At 37.8% G+C, this 21921-nt stretch overlaps 1 protein-coding gene across 1 annotated transcript; it reads right to left on the minus strand.

Moving 5' to 3' along the window:
• Positions 1-18341: 18341 nt before the first annotated feature.
• LOC126852584 (piggyBac transposable element-derived protein 4-like) lies at positions 18342-19997 on the minus strand. Its single transcript, XM_050597540.1, has one exon. The coding sequence runs from the start codon at positions 19995-19997 to the stop codon at positions 18342-18344; it is 1656 nt and encodes a 551-aa protein (XP_050453497.1).
• Between the last annotated feature and the right edge of the window lie 1924 nt (positions 19998-21921).

Genomic DNA, 21921 nt, shown 5'->3' on the forward strand with positions numbered 1-21921 from the left:
CAATTTTCTATCTTAATATTCTATTAGATATGCGCACATGTACTCTCTACCACTACGTAACCGGAAATTCCTAGTGTGATGTTATTATCTATCAAGTTTTTATGTTGTTAACGGTGTTCATGTCGCAAACAAGTAACGAAAACAACTTTGAGCTCTCGATACACGGTAACCGACACGCGCGAGTCAATGACGTATGCAATAACGTATCGGCCGCTTAAAATGCGCAAAGTTACCGATAAGAGAACTAACGATTCATCGCTTATTTTATACGACAAACTGCTTTTCTCATAGTTACACCGCTTAGGACAATTACTTATTCTCCGGAAAACCTTATTCTCGATTATTTCAAGACTTTTTGTTAATGATTGTATTACGCCTGGCGGCTCCATGATTCCTTCCTTCCGCAAAGTTGCGGCAATCGTTTATTGGTGATAAAAATGAATCGTTTAATAAATAAAGCATTCTACACTACGCGTTTCGTAAACTCTTAATCACTTGTAATAACCATATATCTATGAGTAACCGTGAGAAAGACGCGAGAAGATGATGATCGGTGATGAAACCACGCCGATTCTTTCGAATAAATAAAAATTGATAAATATCCCTTGCAGTAGAATTTTTCGGCGGAAGAATAAAGCAGTACCGAAAAGATAATAAATTTTTCTAACGAAATACTTAACAAATAGAGCTGTACCATTTGATAAAAGTAATCATAAGGAAAATAAATTTTTTCCTAATCATGAATAAATAAGACTTTTCTAATCAAATCACGTGCGCAAGTCTCCGCCAGGAAAGGCAACGATCAAGGGACTTTGAACTGATATCAGACTCACCAATCGATGATCACCGCGAGAAAAAAACAAAAAGTAGAAGAAACACCCCGCCTAACAAAGACACTAGCACAATTTCTAATTCGTCAAATCTTAGAGAATCTATACTTCAAAAAATTAAAATATAATATACTATACTATATAATATACTCTTGAAAAGGCCCTATAAAAGAGAAAACTCAAGTCTCCTCGTTCTCTTTACACTCCGTACGCTCATTACATTCAGATCAGTCTTTACAATCATCAATGTTCAGTTCAGGTCACATCTTACAGTTCAAATTAGTGTTCAAAATCTTTTCTCGTGTTCTCGTGTTCAATTTTTATTTTAAATTTTATTCCAAGGTTTAACTCAGCGCGAAAGTGCAACCAGTTCCCTGGGCGGCGTCATCTCCAGAGTAACGAGCATCGAGCTACCGATATGAGACACAGAGCGAAACATCGCACTAATTAGCCATCCCTCAGACTCCGAATCATTATTCTTAATAAATAAGTCTGATTAAATAATCCTCTCTTTTTCTTTTTGTCTTATGTTTTATTTAAATCAAAACAATTTCGTAAGACGTTTTATTCTTTTAAATCATTAACTCGTTCCGTAATAGTCGTAGTAAGCTTTAGAAAATTTTGAAAAACCTAATTTAACTCATATGCGAGCGACCAATTTTATACTTGCGATCATTCTACACACGTGTTTATTTAATTTTATTTACCTATTAACAAAATTATTGTATAATACCCGGTCAGAATTAAATATTAACGATAGAATATGCCCCCTCACTCATCCTGACCGACGTCCTCCACCTAAATATAACACCCGCGAATAAATGCAAAAAATACATACGCTTATATAAGTATTAGTTTTTCTTATTATGTATAAACGTACATGTATAAATCTAACTTTTTTTATATTTTTGACTAAACCAGAATGTTTGATAATTAATTAAAAATATTTCTTTCACCCCCTTCTCTCATTTTTAAAAAACCAAAAAGATCGCACTTAATCCCATCCCGAGTAATAGGGATTAAATTCCCTGACCAAAAAAGGACCACTGAGCGAGCGTTCGAATAAACAGAGTAACGGCGATCCAATCGTTTACCTGTTTTCTGAACCCTCGAGTTCGCTCGACCCGGACGAAACGCCCGTAAGGCGTTTGATTTTGGGATTTTCGATATTTAAAATAGTTATTGCATCTTTTCTTGCGACTCATCCTTCCGAGAATCTGGACGTAATATTCTATTTTAAATTTATTTAACAGTTGTTGCGCCCTTCCTTGTGACTTATCTTTCCGAGAGTCTAGACGTAACAATTGTTGCGTGTAATTATTTAGTGTTGCGTCGCCGTTGTCAGTGTACAAAGACAACTAAATACTTTATTATCGTTATTTAACGTTATTGATTTTATTTAACGTTATTAATTTTTTGAATAATTGTTAAAGAAACACAAAAAAATATACGTGAATATTTATTTATCATTGTGTTCAGTCCGTCCGCAAAATCCTATCGTCTCGTCGCGCTTAGAATCGAATCGTTCTTGAACATCCACATATCTAAATGTTTACCAAGAAGAAGATATTCATTAAATATTCACATATCTATATCCGAGTTATCCACATATCCATGTCTACCAAGTAGATACCAAAAATATTTATTAGAGATTTACGTGTTATCCATACATCCATGTTTACCAAGAAACTACCAAAATTATTTATTAAGTCAAAAATCGACATAATGACGTCTATTTTTGACGTCTATTATTTCTATGACGTAGACGATTAATAATTGACGTTAAAAGATGTCATTTTTAGTAGCCTATTTTCATAGCCTATCATTCTTTTCATAATTGACGACACAGGCGCTTAATCACAAGCTGCCACTTAGCTGACAATTCTCGGCGTATAATAACAATACGGCAACATAACTCGTAATTGTTAACGTTTTCTAGAAAAATCTCTGAATAAATGAGGTGCCTCACGCAAAAACTGTCACCGAAAGTTTTGTCAATCTCCAGAAAATTCAGGATTTTTCTAGAACGATTCTCGCTCCAATAAATAGACCATGCGGAAGGAGCGAGGCACACTTTGTAGCAAGTCTCGAAACTATACACGTCATTTAGCAGCAATTACTAGTTTCAAAAGAGATAGATGATTTTTAATAAGATCATTCCTGTCATGTCTCCATAGTTCGCGGATTGTAAAACGAACCTTGTTAATAATTCTCGCTTGTTAAAGATCCGTTGTTCGCGGAATTTATTCTGAAAACAAAAACATTGTAAATACGTGTACATAATTACTTCAAATTAAATGTTGTGCTGTAAATTATTCTCGTTTCATTGTGTGATCGTCTTGTTCCGCTTTTTTTATTCTTTCATGCTCGTTTCTTTCGACGCTCCTCGCGCGTCCGCTCATCTTTAAATAGCGATATATGATCTATTATAGATATAATCATAAATGAGATATGCAAATTAAGTATATTTTTCTATTTACAGAGCACACAATTTGCTTGGTCAGTTTATAGCGCATCGTGGATTGGTAAATCACAAAAAATGAAGAATAATATTTTCATGATGCTTCAAAGAAGCCGGAAACCACTTCTGATATCTATGAATGGATTATTACCCGCTCTCACTTTAGAATATTATGCAAATGTGAGAAATATTTTTTTTTAGTAAGAGTAGTGCTATCTAATTTTTTTATTTTTGATGTGTAACAGTTCTTAAAAATATTTTATTGTGTTTGCAGTTCCTAACAACGGTCTTATCATATTTTATGACAATGAGAGCAGCGATTATCACACACACAAATGAGTTATAATATATAACTTACTTGTATCACAGAACATCGCAAGTTATATTGATTGCAATTGTTATTTATGTGCATACGAAAAGCTAAAATTGTAAAACAGATATTAATATAAAAATAAAAGTATTTAAATTTTAATTGCAACTATTAGAATGGAATGTATATATATATATATATATATATATATATATATATATATATGTATATATATATATATATATATATATATATATATATATGTATATATATATATATATATATATATATTGTAATCGTTTATTTCGAATACTTAAGAGGATAAGGAGGATTATCTAATTATTCAGCGGGCGGTTCTTCGGAGCCAACAGCACACCTTCCGCGTATCTTCGGCGCATGTCGAGTATCGACTCCGCGATTCCGATACTTTTCTCTTCACGTAACAATAATCGATTTTGGGCGCCAGATATGGCAGGCCGCACGAACGAAAATTATACGAAACACCGGCCAAAAAGATTACGGAATCGATTATTTAACGCGACGGCAAAGACGCGGCTACTCAGCCTAAATGATATGATAGAGGGAGTGGTTCGGGAAAGACAGGAAAAATGCGAGAACTGAGAGTACGGAAGCTACAATAAAAGAGTCAATCAATAAATTAATAGTAACAAGGATATATTAAAAAAAGTAATAAATAATATAAAAGAAAGCGTGTATATAATTGTCACTTTCGATGATACAAGATGTTTTCATGTTACGGATAACAATAACAATGTGTTGGAGGTCGGCGTGACCGGGCGCAAAAATATTGGATCATCGTATGAATTATGCTCGGTTTTCCTATCGCGAGGATTTTTCGCCGGGCGCAACGTAATCAGACCACAACAATTAATGAAACTCTTCAAACAACAGTAATTACTTTGCACACGATCATGTCAATTATCCCGAAAAATATAATCTATCCAAATTTATACAATACAAATATTCTCGCAAAAATATCTTGCGAGATTACGGTAATCTAGAAGATGTTCTTCCGTTGCTCTGAGCGCAGTATATAATGGACGAGATCTCCAACAGTTATTTTGAATCGCTCTTTATCCGGATTTTTCTAGTGAACGTTATATAATTCTTTGTAAATTACTATTCTCAATATCGGAATCGAAAATACAAGACGCGAATGGTGCGTGAGCCACGGCGCAATACGCGATATCGATCCGAATGATCGACCGGACAACAGATTTCTGATAACTAATAGTCTCCCGACAATTATAGAATAAATTACACAAAATAACAAACTAATCTAATTGACTGTTGGCGATGGCGAGATATATGAGAGAGAGCGCTATCTTTACGATCCGAATGAGCAGCGTAACTCGTTGGCCATTTAATACATAATTCTCACAAAATTCACTAAAATTATTTCACAAAACGCATGGCACGACAATTATTTCGGGCGCTACTCATTCGAATCAATTACCTACAATAAACAGCGAACTATTGGGTCGATGACGCTCGTCCCACTGGCTGTATGTTTTTTGTCCTTCTTAATTCTCGAAGTACTGCTCTCGTCCTACGTCCTCGCCGGTCATGTCGAACGTGTGACCTCTATTTGAACACGTAACGATTGGATATCGCCCGATTGGGCACGCATTATTGGACACTGTTCGATAGGACACCGCACAATTGGACACTGCACGATTGGACATGCACATTGTCCGATTGGACACAGCACGATCGAATACTACACGATTGGATACGTACATTGCACAATTGGACATCGCACTATTGAGTACTGCACGATTGGACACAATTGAACAAAGTTGTAAACCCAATTTGGAACCTTATTTCGCATTGAAAAGTATATGCGTAGAGGAAGTATGTTTTGCCCCTCCTCCCTCCAGAAGGGGGCACCACTACCATTAAAATTAGACACATAGGTTTTCCTTGAACTTCGTTTTACGTGGAAAATTGTAAACCCATGTAAAATCTCACTTTGCGTGAAAAGTTGTAAAATCTATTAAAACCTCATTTCCTAACCTAAAAGTGCGATATTCAATCATGTGGTGTTCAATCGTACGGTGTCCGATCGTGCAGTGTCCAATCGTGCGGTGTCCAATTGAGCGATGTCCAATAAAATGTGTCCAATAATGCGTGTCCAATCAAAGGGTGCCCAATCGTTACGTGTCCAAATGGGATACGCCCATACCGAACAGTGCCGAGCGATCATCCTGCGGGAGACACGCTGATGTCATAAATCGCCAATAGACTACCTGTGGCGCTTAAAAAATATATAGTATATATATATATATATATATATATATATATATACTATATATTTTTTAGTTACACTCTATATATATATATATATATATATATATATATATATATATAGGGTGTAACTAAAAAAACATATATGAAGTACACCATCAGATATAGGACAACAATCAAAATTGAGAAGTTTTGAATTTTTTTATTTAAGTTTTTTTTTCGTTGTTATATGATTAATATATATAGCGGAAAGCCATCTCGCTACTCCAATGCTCGCCGTACTTTTCCTGCTTTCTGCTATAGACAGATATTAAATAACTGATTGAATAACTTTAACATCGTATAATAGCAAAAAGAGGCTCAAATTAAAAAATGATTCAGGACTTTTTGATTTGGATTGTTATCCTGTATCTGATTATTTGCTCTATATATGTTTTTTCAGTTACACATTTGTAATTTTATTTATAAAATATATTGCATTTAGTAAGGCATATTTTAGATTGTTTATAATATATTCTTGTTTTTCTCTTATTATATTGGGACTTTTGAGACTTATGTTCTTGTAGGTGTCGTAACGACTTTTCCTCCTTTCACCATTGAACGATGAAAGCGTTCGCCGTCTCTCTCTCTCTCTCTCTCTCTCTCTCTCTCTCTCTCTCTGTCTCTGTCTCTGTCTCTCTCTCTCTCTCTCTCTCTCTCTCTCTCTCTCTCTCAACACGGCGGATGTACCTTGCACCGACGAACGGAAGTTAATTCATTGAACGGGTGATGTGGGATTGTGATTGTAAAAAAAGAAAAGATTAACGCGAACGAAAAGTTAATAAGAATAGAATGTTGAGACTTCTACGTGTGCCGTATTGAAAACCGAGTAAAAACAAGAAAATCGAATATTGGGCGTCAGATACAATCTTTTGTATCAGTTCGCGAGACGCAACAAAATATCGAAGAACTGATTATCCGAATCCGCCACGGGCTAATCTAAGTAGAGGGGCAGGTATGCTGTAATAACGTGATAGAATTAACAAAAAGCGATAGGCATTGACAAATACAAACAAAAGAAGAATGCGAATTTGAACAAAAGAAATAACAATTTATTGCAATCTGGAGTCGAGACTCTTGACAAATAATAATAATAATCGTAGAATTGATCGCGATAATTACGCGGTAGCGGGACAGTTATTAGAAGGGAAATAGGTTATTAGAATAAGAGAAATTTTGGAAATTCTACAATAAGTTGCGTCAGTTGTCTTTCTCTCTCTCGATATTAAGTACGCTCCGCATCGTGGAGATGGCAATTATTTCGTACAAACTTTGACTCGAACAATCCGGCGATTCAATTAGCCTTCGATATTCGGCTATTACTACAATGATGATTATTCTTTAATTCTACCACACAATGCACGACTCAATCATATGACACAACCGGATGGACGCGTGAATTATACACGACGTACGCTACACTCACACAATTCGCATGAGAATCGCATAATGCAATTATTTTTAATAAACGCACACTCAAACGTTAGGTGCGACGGTTAATCAAAAGAACAGATAATAATCTTGCGACTCACACATATTCAGACGACAAACATAAGATATATGCGAGACTTACACTCCACATGGGCAAAAACCAACAATTATAGTACCAGCAATTATAATATAAGAATGCTGAATCCAGAGAGTCGATACGCGCTGTATAACATGCAGCGTCAATGTCCCGATTAGCTCAAGTTGTTATTTTATCAGTTTTGGAGATTAAATCGCTTGACGTAGTCGTGATGAAGAAGAGGCTAAATAATCCGAAAATGACACTAAATAACCGGGTTTCTCTCAGACGCAAAAATATGGCGATGATGACATAACGACACGATTCCGACCGCGATCGCTCGTGGCTACCAAATGGCTTTACCAAAGGAGTTAACTTCACTTATTGGTTCTGGAGATATGCTGCAAGTATCTTGAATATGTCGTCCCTCCATAGCAGCCGATATTGCATCCAGCAAGATTGAGCAAGATTCCAATATCGTTTTGGAGTCGTATAAATTGTGTTAAAGTGGTGTGAGGTCTGAATAGCTCAGTGATAAGAGCAGTTATCTGGAAAGCAAAATACTTGGGTTCGATACCCAATTCAACCATTCGTGTCTCACATATTTTTCCAAGGCCGTAAATATTGTTTTCTAATAATTATTTGTTGGGCTAAAAAGATATGTAAATCCATTACATATATACGACAGTGCCACTGCCATGGAAAGGATGATTTCTCAGTACGTGCCTCTGCCGCTTTAAATCCCTCCCCTCATTTCAGTTCAGTACCGTAATTTTTTCTCCGAATTGTCGTCCTCCTTCGAGATCTTTTCCGCAGCGATATCTAGGGTCCTCTCCGTTCATCTGATGACCATCGTTCTTTCCGATCTCGGTAGCTCGCAATATTTGTCTGTTTCCTGTTTAGATCCTCTGTTTTTTCATCCAATAAGGCTCTCAAAATACGTTTTCATGTAAAAGAAATAATATGAAAAAATTAACTAAGTGAAAATAATCGCAAATAATAATGCCTCTCTGGAGATTGCGATACAGTTCTCAATATTGTACGATTGGCGCGGCCGTTTTGTTCGCGCTTAGCGATCGAAGAATCCGGCAGATGCGCGCGAGAAGACAACATCACAGTGTGTTTATTTGTGCGACACTTTAGCGTTATGTGTTTCATTATTAGACGTGTACAAAAAATCATCGATCGATAATTTCTTGTGTAGAGAAGACTGTGATTCCAACCAAGCCCTGAAAAAGCTCGAGTCGTTATTACGCTTATGGAATGTTTAACGTTTGAATATTTGGCCCTGAAAAGGGCCATTTTATATGCTGAGATTATATTGGGTTACATTCCAGGCAATAGTAGCATAGTGTGCTTCAGTCCCCAATGTACTAGTTATTTATTCTCGTGTGGAGTGTGTCGTCTGAGTACGCACTTCTCCGTCTGAGTTTCAGCGTCCTTAGTGATACTCTCCCAGTCGCTGGAATCTGATTGCATATCTTTCTTCGCGATGATTGCCGGACCTATTTCCTTGAATGTATCCGGCTAGATGGTACGGTCTGCGTGCTCTGATCGTCTTGACAAGTAGCGGCGAGAGGAGCATTGGGAGCATCCAAGATATAGACGGTAAGATATAATGTCATATTTTGACTAGGTCGCGAAGAAGTAGTGTGACGGTCTAATAAGCTTGATTGGCGCCATCAACTCAGTGTTGTGAGACGGGCCGGGTTTTTTCGCGCACGATGGACATAGCATCAATGAAGTATTTACAAGGCTAAAAAGGTTTACCATTGATTACTTGTAAATTTTCAAAAATTTTTGTAATTTAAGGAAAAATGTGTAATATGTAGGTGTGTACGTGTTTTTTATTTATTAAAGTAATTCTATATACAGGATGGACCAGTAATTCTTGGCATCTCGAATATCTTCGAGTCTAGAACAGTTACGAAAAAGTTTCCTACAAAAGTTTTATAGTTTCAAAAGGGCCATCAAGTAACACAATTCGTCGGGATGGCGGAGCTTTGGAGATCTCAAGGTCAACTCCACTTTTTCAAATGGGACGACTATTTTTTTGCGTAATTCGATGGAGGAACTCAAAAAACGTTAGGAAGGTAAATTACAAGACTCGACTAATTATAAGCAATGCATAAAAAATACATCTTTAGATTTTTGGGTTGTTTTGTACTAATTAAATCTCGAACTTTATTAAAAAAAGTATTCGTATACAAAATACAAAGTTTTTACTTATAATGCATGTTTTGACACTTTCCGTATGTATGTTTATTATGAAAGATAGTGTTTACATTTCATTAAAGAGGTATTATTACAATACATACATATAACACATGAGAATAACATTGATAACTATTGTTATGAGTTCAATAAACATGAAAAGTTTAGTATCGATAAATCATAAAAAATTTATTAAAAAATAGTTAAATTAATATTAATAACATATTAATATTAATAAACATATTAATATATAAATTTATTAATTAACATATTAATATTAAATTAATATTAATAACATATTAATATTAATATTAATAAAAACTCACATTTATAAAATATACTCAAAGTGATTGCCACCACTATCGATGCACGCTTGGAATCTGTCTCGTATTGATTGCATTGTTCTGCTTCTTGTTATGTATTGACGAATAAGCTGCAATTATTCGGTGTTTCATATCTGTGTGGAGTAGTAGGCACCTCTTTGTATACCATGTCTTTCAAAATTCCACATAAAAAAAATCCAATGGTATCAAATGGTGAACGAGCTGGCCACACCACATTATTTCCACGTTCTATCCAACGATTATTACAGTTTTCATTTAATTTTTGTCTCGCAACTAATAAAGAATGAGCTGGACATCCATCGTGTTCGAATCACATTATCTGTCGGGTGTTCAACGACAAGTTTTCCAACAAAAGTCCTAATTCATGCTCCAAAAAATTAACTAATTAATTAATTTTAGGTATGAACATTTAAACGTTTATCGATGAAATAAGGATCAATTACTCTATCGTCAATTATACCGCACCATATAGTCCATTTAGTGACTCTGATGTTCAACCTGTCGCAGTCAATATGGATTTTCCACCACTCAAAAATGCATGTTATGCAAATTTACATTGCCGTGATTTGTGAACGTAGCTTATCGGTAAAAAGTACTTTATTGAAAAATAAAGCATCGTTCTGTCGCAGAGCCAATTCACAGAAATGCACACGATTCATAAAATCATTCCCATGAAATCCTTGGTGAAGGCTTCCATGGTATGGATGGAATTTATGTCGATAAAATGCGAAATATACTGCTTCGATCCCGGAATCTCGTTCAATTTGTCACGTACGTAATATGAGGATTTTGATTCACCATTGCAAGGATACCCGTTTCAGTTTCTTCAGTTTCTTCCGTTGTTGGTTTCACGCTCACTCGTATAACACTTTAAGCTACCAGTTTGCCTAAGATTATTATTTGTACACGTTTATAATCGTTTGGCGCGAAGATGAATTACGATCCGAATAACGCTCAGTATACAAATTTCTCGCACGCACTGCATTTTTTTGACATTTCTCGTAAATTGAAAGCATATCAACTTGTTTTTAAAAAGGATACATCTTGTCAAATTGACTGATTTATTGATACTAATCTTTTCATGTTTATTAAACTCATAACAATAGTTATCAATGTGATTCTCACGTGTTACGTGTAGGTATTATAGTGGTATGACCCCAAAGCTATAACTATTATTTTGTTAATCTTAAATATTATTAATTTAAAGTATTTTTTAATACGCCTTCCATCTATAACGAGATATCGCGAAAAGCGTATAATGTTACGAGCGCGAAGAAGCAAGCCACGCGCCGAGGCTATGCGAACGCGAAGAAGATCGAACCACCGGAAATGCAAGAAATTTCGATCGAAATATCTTAGCTTGCATTTTGGCTTAACCGTTCAAAATGACACAACCATATATTGTCATATCGCTAAAGGATTCATTTCAAAAAATCAATCGAAAAAGAGATAATAAGAAATCACCGCGAACACGCGGCGGGCAGTCACTAACCAAGTATTATATCGAGCAGGCATTACTATCGATTTATATAGGGCAGTCACCAAGATCAATTAATACCGGGCAGTCATTATTACCGATTTATATCGAGTCTTTAACAGTTATTGTACAGAGAAACAGTGAAAATATATACCTTTATATAAAATAACTAAAGGGAGGCTACATTCATTATAACAAATCAGCTGAACATCCTAACCAGCCTTGAACATCCTAATTCTCAATCGGATACCGATCCCAAAATTATCCGTGCCTTTTCAATGGCACAACAGTGATAATACCTCTTCAATGAAACGTAAACATTACTTTTCATAATAAACATACATATGGAGAGTGTCAAAAAATGCATTATAAGTGAAAACTTTGTATTTTGAGTATATATGAACACTTTTTTTAATAAGGTTCGAGGTTTAATTAGTACAAAACCACTGAAAACCTAAAGACGCATTTTTTATGGATTGTTTATAATTAATATTAATCAACAGTCTTATGATTTCCCTTCTTAACGTTTATTGAGCTTCTTTATCGAATTATGCAAAAAAAATAGTCATCTCATCTGAAAAAGTGGGGTTGACTTTGAGATCTCCGAAGCACCACCTCCCCGAACTGTGTTACCACTCGATGGTCCCTTTCAAATTATAAAACTTTTATAGAAAAAAATGCGTCGTAACTGTTCTAGACTCGAAGATATTCGAGATGCTAAGAGTTACTGGTCCACCCTGTATACATACATACATACATATATATATATATATATATATATATATATATATATATATATATATATTGAGACGTTGCTGTTCCGTGCGCGTCCATCGGATCTCTCCCCGATCGCTGAGCGCGGGATACGCGCCCGCGCCAGTCGAAAATCGCGAGAATCGTACCGAAATCTCCAGAGGGGCGTTATCTGTTGGGGTTATTTCGTTATTTTTAATTGCATTTATTATTCTCTTATTACGATATGATACGGGAGCCTCATCGGAGGAACGAGAAAGCGGCCGGGAAGACAACAATTTAAGACAGTTCGGAAGACGAGGGACGACCTTCGGGAGGACGTGAGACGGAAGAAAATAATCAGCCGAATTCCGAAGCGTGAGGCGAGGAGCGCGAGAGGTCGAGGGGATCCTCGCGCCTGGATGCAGGACCGTGCGGAGACGTGTTCCCGAAGGACCCCGGAGGAGCTTCGCCATCACGAGGCGCGGCGGGAGGAAAAGAGGTCGTCGAGAGTCGCCAATGCGTTCCTCGATCCCGAAATCCAAGCGAGATCCGCTGGTGTCCCCTCAGAAGGGCCCAGCGGAAATGATTGATCGCGATCTCGGGGGTGTGTGCGCCCCCGATATGATCATGAGCGTGCTGCCTGGCGGCTGCCTTATCACGCGATTGGCCGTGATAACACGCACCTCGATTGCGCATCCCCGACTGGCCCGGCGTTACCGATTTTAGATCGCGACGATTAGACCGCGGGTCAGACTGGCGCGGACGTTAGCGTGCGTTAGACGTGGGTATTATACGAGAGTGATCTTAGCCGAATGTGTGCGAGCGAGGAAAGATCCCGGTTGAGAGCGAGGAGAGCGAGAGTGGTTGCGGCAGGATCCCAAGGGGACGAGGAGAAGCCGCCGAGCCCTGGATTCCCAGCAAGAGAGCATCGTTGCTGGTGAGGTTATCTTGCTATCTAATAGCCCCGCGCGATCGCGATCGGAATTGTTCGTACTGCCGTCGTGGCCGTAATTTTGTGTTATTTTCGCGTTCGAGCCCCACTCGGAATTTTGGTGTTTATCGCGTCGTCTTTAGCATAATTGCGACTGCGACACGACCACGTTGGGAAGCGATCCGAATACCGAAACGTTTTAGGTATTGGTTTCGCGGATTCAATCATTATTGCGCGTTTAATACCGCATGTATCATCTTTTTGGAGATCGCGAATCGGAAATACGACGTAATACAGTAATCGCGAAATTTCTCGCCTAGCGTCTAAGTCATGTATACGTAAGTAGTCTGTCGCCGAGTGTGAGTGTGTCTCGCGATTATGTATCTCTTTTGTTAGCCGCCGAGTGTGAGTGTGTTTCGTGCGGATATTTCTGTTTATTATTTTTTTCGACGAATTATATGCGTTGGAATGGATGAGCGATAGAGTGATTTCGCGTTTGGTATGGAATATTATACAGTGCGTTGCGAGCTATATTTGCGCGGTGCTTGTTTCGGGGTGCCCTGGATGTGTTTGGCGCACGGCATGTTAAGATAGAGAGCGAAATATTATTGATCCAAAAGGGGTCCGACTATCAACTTTGTGTAATTGCGCTCAGGCATAGGCCCGCTCGATCTTGATTTTTCGGCGTCCTATTTTTCGCGGCGCTATTGTGTAATTATATCCGGATTCTCTTTTTGACCACGTTCCTTTTTCTGCATTTCCCGGCTAGCAAATCTTACTCTCGTTCGTCGGCGAACATCCGCGCGATGTTGACGGAAAGATCTCGACGGCGGACGTGTTCAGCGTTCGACGGCTCGCGGAAGGAAATGTCGTCGCATATATATATATATATATATATATATATATATATATCTGTGTGTGTGTGTGTATGTAATGCAAAAAATATAACAATCTCTGAAAAATAAGAACGCAGTCTTTTGCTTATTTTTATATTTTATTAAAATTTATTATATTTGTGTTTTAAAATAGTAGTTAGAAGAGTAGTTAGTTAGCCAGTTCTTTTAAGAATATTTCACACCAAATGCGTTTTGCATGTGCGCTTTGGTAAAAAAATATATGCCAGAGGCGATCAATTCGTGAGCTGATTGTTTTACACAAGATACGATTTGCATGTATGTATAATCAATGCCAGAGGCGATCAATTCCTGAGCTGGTTATTTTACACTAGATATGATTTGCATGTGTGTAAAATCAATGCCAGAGGCGATCAATTCGTGAGCTGGTTATTTCACACTAGATATGATTTGCATGTGTGTAAAATCAATGCCAGAGGCGATCAATTCGTGAGCTGGTTATTTCACACTAGATATGATTTGCATGTGTGTAAAATCAATGCCAGAGGCGATCAATTCGTGAGCTGATTGTTTTACACAAGATACGATTTGCATGTATGTATAATCAATGCCAGAGGCGATCAATTCCTGAGCTGGTTATTTTACACTAGATATGATTTGCATGTGTGTAAAATCAATGCCAGAGGCGATCAATTCGTGAGCTGGTTATTTCACACTAGATATGATTTGCATGTGTGTAAAATCAATGCCAGAGGCGATCAATTCGTGAGCTGGTTATTTCACACTAGATATGATTTGCATGTGTGTAAAATCAATGCCAGAGGCGATCAATTCGTGAGCTGGTTATTTCACACTAGATATGATTTGCATGTGTGTAAAATCAATGCCAGAGGCGATCAATTCGTGAGCTGGTTGTTTTACACTAGATATGATTTGCATGTGTGTAAAATCAATGCCAGAGGCGATCAATTCGTGAGCTGGTTATTTCACACTAGATATGATTTGCATGTGTGTAAAATCAATGCCAGAGGCGATCAATTCGTGAGCTGGTTGTTTTACACTAGATATGATTTGCATGTGTGTAAAATTAATGCCAGAGGCGATCAATTTGTGAGCTGGTTATTTCATACTAGATATGATTTGCATGTGTGTAAAATCAATGCCAGAGGCGATCAATTCGTTGAGCTTCTTTTGCATGTGCGTAATGATTGTAATAAAATATTTTAGAGGCATTTTTGTTATCAACATATTTTCTAATGTATTATATAATAGCATTATATAACTAATTTTCAATAGCACTTAGAAAAAATTTACAAACAAAAGACTGCATTTGTTTTTCAGAGATTTAATTTTTTCCAGGAATATATAAAATGAATGATCTTATTTTTGTAGCTGTATTTTACAAAATATTTATCCATTAATTTTTTTTACAGGTGACAGCTATTGTATTGAAGCTAGTAAAGACCCAAGAGGCAAATGACTCTTGGCACACTAGCATTGCTGAGGATACTAATGAATCCATAAATTTGCAAAATTCGGTTGAATTACTTCCCGATATAATGGATTCGATAATTAGTACCCAAACAATGCCTTGAGTCAACTTCAAATACAGATATTTGTGAAAATGTTGAATTTTGCAAAGATAACAATAATTTTGTTATCGAAAATCGGCCTTCTGGATACAAATCGTATTCAGGAAAGCATGCCTGAAGGCCGTCGCATTGTCGACATTTCTTTTATGTGAAATGAAATCCACAGAACTTTCAATAATCGTGCGCGAGAAATAGAGTGCCAATTTAAAGATTGGAAACTCATTAATTCTCGTCGCCGTGGGTTAATGACACAGTTGTTCTTCAAATGCCAAATGTGTAATTAAGAAGTCAACATCTGAACCCACAGAGCCGGAAACATTGGACATTAATACAGCCGCTGTAGCAGGAACTGTTACAATGGGAATTGGTTTTGCCCAGCTGGAAGAGCTGTGTGCAGCCATGAATGTTCCTTGTATATCCGAGCCGACTTATATAAAATATAGAGAAAATTTAGTCGATGATTTTCAAAAAACAGCCATGGAAAATATGAAATTGGCTGGCAAAGCTGAAAAGCAATTCGCTATTGAAAAAAGCAAAGTTATAAACGGTATTCCGTACATAACAGTCGTAGCGGATAGCGGTAGTTGGATGAAGAGATCGTACGGTGCGTACGATTCTCTTTCCGGAGCCATAATTTGTTACCGCACGGGAAAGATTCTCTTTGTTGGTATCCACAATAAATTTTGCACGCTATGTAATGTAGCAGAGCGAAACGGTATAGAACCAAATGCTCACAAATGCTTGTAACGGGTCGCTTCACGTGCGGTTTCGCGTGCGCGGACAGCGCAATCGGGATCAGGATCCGTGAAGGGGTTGAAACGCAACGGACGTGAGTTGGTATGTACGTCTTTTTATTCGCCACTCAAGGCAATGGTCAGCTTACAATCGTTCTACGCGTTAATACAATGATATGAATTAATATAAGAATACGAGCGCACTGTTGTGTCGCCGGTCTAGACAAGGTTTTTCGCGTCTGGTTAAAGGCCTGGCGCGGGGCGCGGGGCGCGTGCGGTGAGACGAGCGCGTGTTGTCGGCTCGCGTTTGTCGGCGCGAGGTGCGCGCGGTAAGGCGGGCGCGTATTGACACCGCGTGTCAATGTTTCGATATCTCGCAAATGGATATTGCGCGAGATACGCGAGTTAAGGCGCGTAATGTGTGCGGCCGGGTGTTCGGCGCGGACTGCAGGGTGTCAGGCCTGCAGTCGTCTTAGGCGTCGGTGTCGGTGACGCGGCGCGGGTTCCCAGATAACGATCGTGGGATGCGTCTGTGCGCGGAGTCCTGGATGGTCAGGTGATCGGATCGTAGAGGCTCGAGAATCCTCGAGGAAAGCGGCGAACTCGTCCACTCTCTGTCCTGTACGTATACTAAGACGGAATTCGTCTCGAGAGCAGTTAGCCGAGAATACTCGACGGAGGCTGCGAACGCGTCAACCTCCGGTTTACTGTCTGTCGGCGTGAGGATCGGTTTTCTGGAAGTGTTTCGGAGCGTACTGCTCGAGCGGATTTCAGGTGCCGGTCTGGTATGGTCTGGAGTTCGGTAGGGCTTTTTATACCCTACCGGAGCGATCGCGACACCCGCGCCGTTCACATCCCCCTCGGAGCGGGGGAGACGACGCGGGCCTCCGGCAGCGCGCGTTCGGCGATCGGCATTCGCCGGAAACGTTCGGTGCCGTTCGGCGCTCGGTTTGTTTATGACAAACACCAACGGCGGTGTTTGTCATAAACATTGCTTTCGCATTTAAAAATGGGCGCTAAGCGCCTCTGCCCCTGCCCGGCTGGTGTTCGCCGGGCGGCAGACTTCCGACGGGCGACGTGTCGGGAACGATGGGGGATGCATCGTTACATGCTATAAAAATTTTGATCGGAACGCAAGCTCCACAAGCATGAAGAGTGATGCGATCGTGGAAGATTTTAAATGTAGCCTTCAAATGCATGGTTTGATGTATAAAATGGTTGTTGCTGATTGTGACAGTAGCGTTTATCAGGCTATTATTGATAACTGACCATACCCTTTGGTTAGAGTAAGAAAAATAGAATGCACTAATCATTTGCTTCGTAATTTATGCAAGAAGCTAAAAGCTGTGGCTGAAATGACTCAATCAAAAATACGTAGACAGCGTGGCTTTATAGAGATGCGAAATGTTGTACAAAAAAACATTAAAAAAATACGAAAAGAAATAATAGAGGCAACCGCTCTATGAAGAGAAGAAAGGCAATCTCAACATTGTCAGGCTATGGAATTACAAAAAGATATATTGAACATTCCTAGCCATATTTTTGGCGAACATAAGCAATATGAAACACGTGGTCATACATGTAAAAAGAATTGTGATGAAACGGAAAAAAATTATGTACCGTTTCTAAAATTATACGGTCTCTATAAACAAATAGAAAATGCTATCAAATATATAAGTGGTTATTCCGACAATTTATTATTAAATTTAACAAATAATCCAGCAGAATCGTTTAACTCGATAATCTGCAAACAAATTGGCGGAAAGCGTATTAACCCTTAGCGCTCCGCACGTTTTTGTACCACTGCCTACCAGCAACTCCGACACATTTTCGCAGCGGAATGAGTGAGAAGAAGGAGTCTTATTTTAAATGAGAAGAATTACACGTGCTTGTGAATGTTTTTGATTTTATTTATTTTATACATATGCACTTTCTTCTTGTAAATGAAAGATAAATTTTAAATTTTGTAATTCACCATGGTGTGATATTTTTTGAAACAATCTCCCATGTGCATTCTGGGTTTACTTGGGCAAGTGTCACAGTATTCACTTGTTTGACGTCTGCCATCCCTTTGTTTCCTTGTAGAGCACACAACACAGTCCCTCTTTGGACCTTTCCTCATTATGTACAGTTTTCCGTAGTCTGATTTCAGAAATTGATGTACAAACTCTTGTTCTCTCCTGACGAAAATCTCCTACGAGTTGATCGACTAAAATTTTCCTGTACTTTAAATGCGTCAGTGCTTTCTCATTTTTATTGTGCTGTACAGTTTTATACAAGATGTATGAATTAATTATTGACATCTCCATTCCCCAAAAGAATAGTTTCCGCCACCACTTAAGTGACATCCTCAAAAAGCAATAACTGGAGGCGTATTGATCAGCCCGATCAACACCACCCATCGACTTTGTGTACCCGACAGCTATACTTGTCTTTTCGATTACTTCGTTTGTACCACCTCGAATAAATCTATTAGTGGTTATCATTCCAACATTATGCCAGTTACTCAATAACGTTACTATTCTCTTATCCCTCCAAGCTAAGAGCATTGTATTTCCTCGTTTGTATGCGACAGTTTTTTTTTCTCTTAATTTTGGTTTCTTCAGACTTGTTGGAACACCTTTTCTGTTTGTTTGTATGGTACCGGTCAAGTGGCATTTCATTTTTCTTAATTCTTCAGCTAAGGGTATACTAATGTAATACCTGTCGGTATGCATATGATATCCTTCTGCGGTAGGTACCCGATCTAATAATTGTTGGTACAGATGCAGGGTAATTCTGGTGCTGACCAGTAAATTTCGCCTTGGCAGATTTTCGGAAGTGATACTTCCATAATATGGAAGAATGCTATACACATATCCAGTTTCGGAATCTGCTAGAACGTATATTCGAATGCCCCACTTGGTAGGTTTATTGGGATTGTATGTGATGAAGCTTATCTTTCCTTTAAATTTAACTACAGATTCGTCAACGCATATATTTTCTCCAGGTATAAAATAGTCTGAAAATCTTGAGTTTATATATTCCAAAAAATTAGATGCTCGTTGAATACGTGTTCTAATATCATTTTTCGCAGGATCCAGTGTTTTTAAGTGCAACATCCAGAATATCTGCATGAATCTCTTTCTTGTAAATATTTTGCTAAAGAAAGAGATGCGACTATTCTCCTTAACTGACCAGTATTCCTGCATATTCGCCGGGGGTATCGTACCCATATTTATAATAACTCCAATAAAAGCCCAAAACTCATCCTCTTCCACCGCACGCCACGTTTGCCAAATAGAATTACTAAATATTTCTTTATTCTTTAGAACATTTTCTGCGTAATTGGTTTCTTTTATAATTTCATTTACCAGTTCGTTTGTAAAAAATAATTTAAAATATTGTATCGGCTGTACAATATTTGTAGGAATTTGTGGTCCAATGACCTTTGGCGATACGCTAAAATGTATTCTATCCGGAATATCTAATTCTTCCGTGACATCGCGCCATTCATCTAAGTCTTCCAGCGACTCTTCGCTTTCATTTTCAATAACTATCATTCGTCGTCTCTTTGGTAGTATAATTTCGGAACCACTACTTGAAGTGTCAGAATTATAATCAACATTGTCTTCCACAATATCTTCTAACACTTGAAAATCAAACACATCTTCACTATCACTCAACTCTATATTCTCATCATAATAATTATTTTTTTCCATGTTGCTAACCATAAAATGGGTCAAAAAATGATTCAATCGTAACAGTAGAAAGACTGAGCACGTTTTAACTACAGATAACAATTGCCAACGCCGACGATTCCGTAGCATCTTAAGCGTAATCATGATAAAAACATTGGGCTCCGCAGCGGAGCCTACGGAGTTACGGAACAAATGACGGATGGCTCCGTAGCGGAGCCAACGGAGCGCTAAGGGTTAATTTTGGCAAATGAGGTTCCTATAATGCTAGAATTGCTGGAGCAGTTGTGCAATACAATTGCAATACGCAACAAGTACTTATACAAGTACATCAAAGCATGTGTAAGACTGTTCCGCCTATTATCGAGAATCTGGAAAAGCGACGACAAATAAAAGTTGCAAAAACCAGAGAATCTCGAGAAGCACAAAGAAAACAAAAAAAATTCAAACGAAAGCCAGGAGCACATTGTTATTACGGTCCGCAATCGCAAAAACCAGATCTTTCATCTGATAAAATCTAACATCTTCAGCAAAACCATTTTAAAAAATTGTTGAAAAATGAGATAAATTGGCAGAAAATTGAATTTGAACAAGAAAGCAGAGCGAATCTGAATTATGGTTATCATTGAGACGAGAAATGTTGACGGCATCCAATTTTGGAACCATATGTCGCATGAGACTGATAACATCTTGCGCAGCAACAGTAAAAGCCATTTTATATCCTTCATTCATTGATACCGCAGCCACAATATATGGTCGCGAGAATGAAGAAGTAGTAAGGAAAGAATTGGCCATACAATTAAATGAAGAAATAAAACCTTGTGGATTATTCATCGATACTGAAAATCCATGCTTGGGTGCTTCCCCTGACGGACTTATTGATGATAATGGTCTAGGAAATCGAATGTCCTTTGTCAGCTGAAAATTTAACAAAAAGCTATTGCTTTCTTTAAAAGGTATCTTTGAAAAAAAAATCCGCACAAAATGAATCGGAAGCGCCGATATTATTATCAAATTCAAGGTCAGCTAAATATTACACAGCGAGAATATTGTATTTTTGCTGTTTGGATTCCAAAAAGCATGAAAATATTGCGTATTGATAATGATAATATTTTTTAGAGAAAGGAAATGTTGCCTTTCTTAACACGCTTCTATAACGAATGCATGCTTCCAAAAATCTTGGACAGTCGTTATAATAGACATATGCCAATAAGAAATCCGAGATATATTATGGAAGCTAAAAAAGAAGCAACAAAAAAATTACGTAGTCAAAGTAGAAGAAATATTACAGAAAGTGAAAATGACGTGGAAGATAGCAAACGATTCAAATCGAACGTTTCATCAATGGAAGTAACAATGACTGATACTGTTGCTATTGCTCTAAATGAAGAGCAAGACGATGACTATATATAATAAGTCATTCGAGTAAAAGAGATATAACTGAAAAGGATATGATAAGACATAAAAATGTCTTAGATCATACGTTTGCTTCCCTTTCTTCAATACAAAATGTCTTGCCTGTAACAAGTAAATTAAATGATGAATCATTGGATTTATTTTTTACGCATCATAAAACAAACTTCTTCTTTCGAAACACAAAGTGTGATATATTTCGAATATGCTCACATAATTGTAGCTAGTCATAGTGACAAAAAGCGTACAAATAATTAGAGGAAATTGTAGTAATCACTGGAGATGTATTTTCTTTGAAGGCACCAAACTTCGCGTGTACAATAGTTTACCTGGCTGTACATATGATAAATTGGTAGCGAAAGAAAAAAGTTATATACATCTTCGTTATCCGACTGTAAGCTCAAGTGACATAATTTTTGAAAATGTTGAAACACAACCTGATGGGACGAATTGTGGAATTTATGCTGCAGGATTTGCCACAACAGTAGTCTTAGGAGGCAATCCTTGCGAAGAAAAATATTCCAAAAATGTTAAA

Source organism: Cataglyphis hispanica, chromosome 1 (genome assembly GCF_021464435.1).
Source record: "Cataglyphis hispanica isolate Lineage 1 chromosome 1, ULB_Chis1_1.0, whole genome shotgun sequence".
NCBI classification, from domain to species: domain Eukaryota; kingdom Metazoa; phylum Arthropoda; class Insecta; order Hymenoptera; family Formicidae; genus Cataglyphis; species Cataglyphis hispanica.

What these genes read in the sequence shown, in the direction of transcription:
- LOC126852584 (XM_050597540.1), bottom strand. Translation starts at nt 19,997, where the DNA reads ATGGAAAAAAATAATTATTATGATGAGAATATAGAGTTGAGTGATAGT.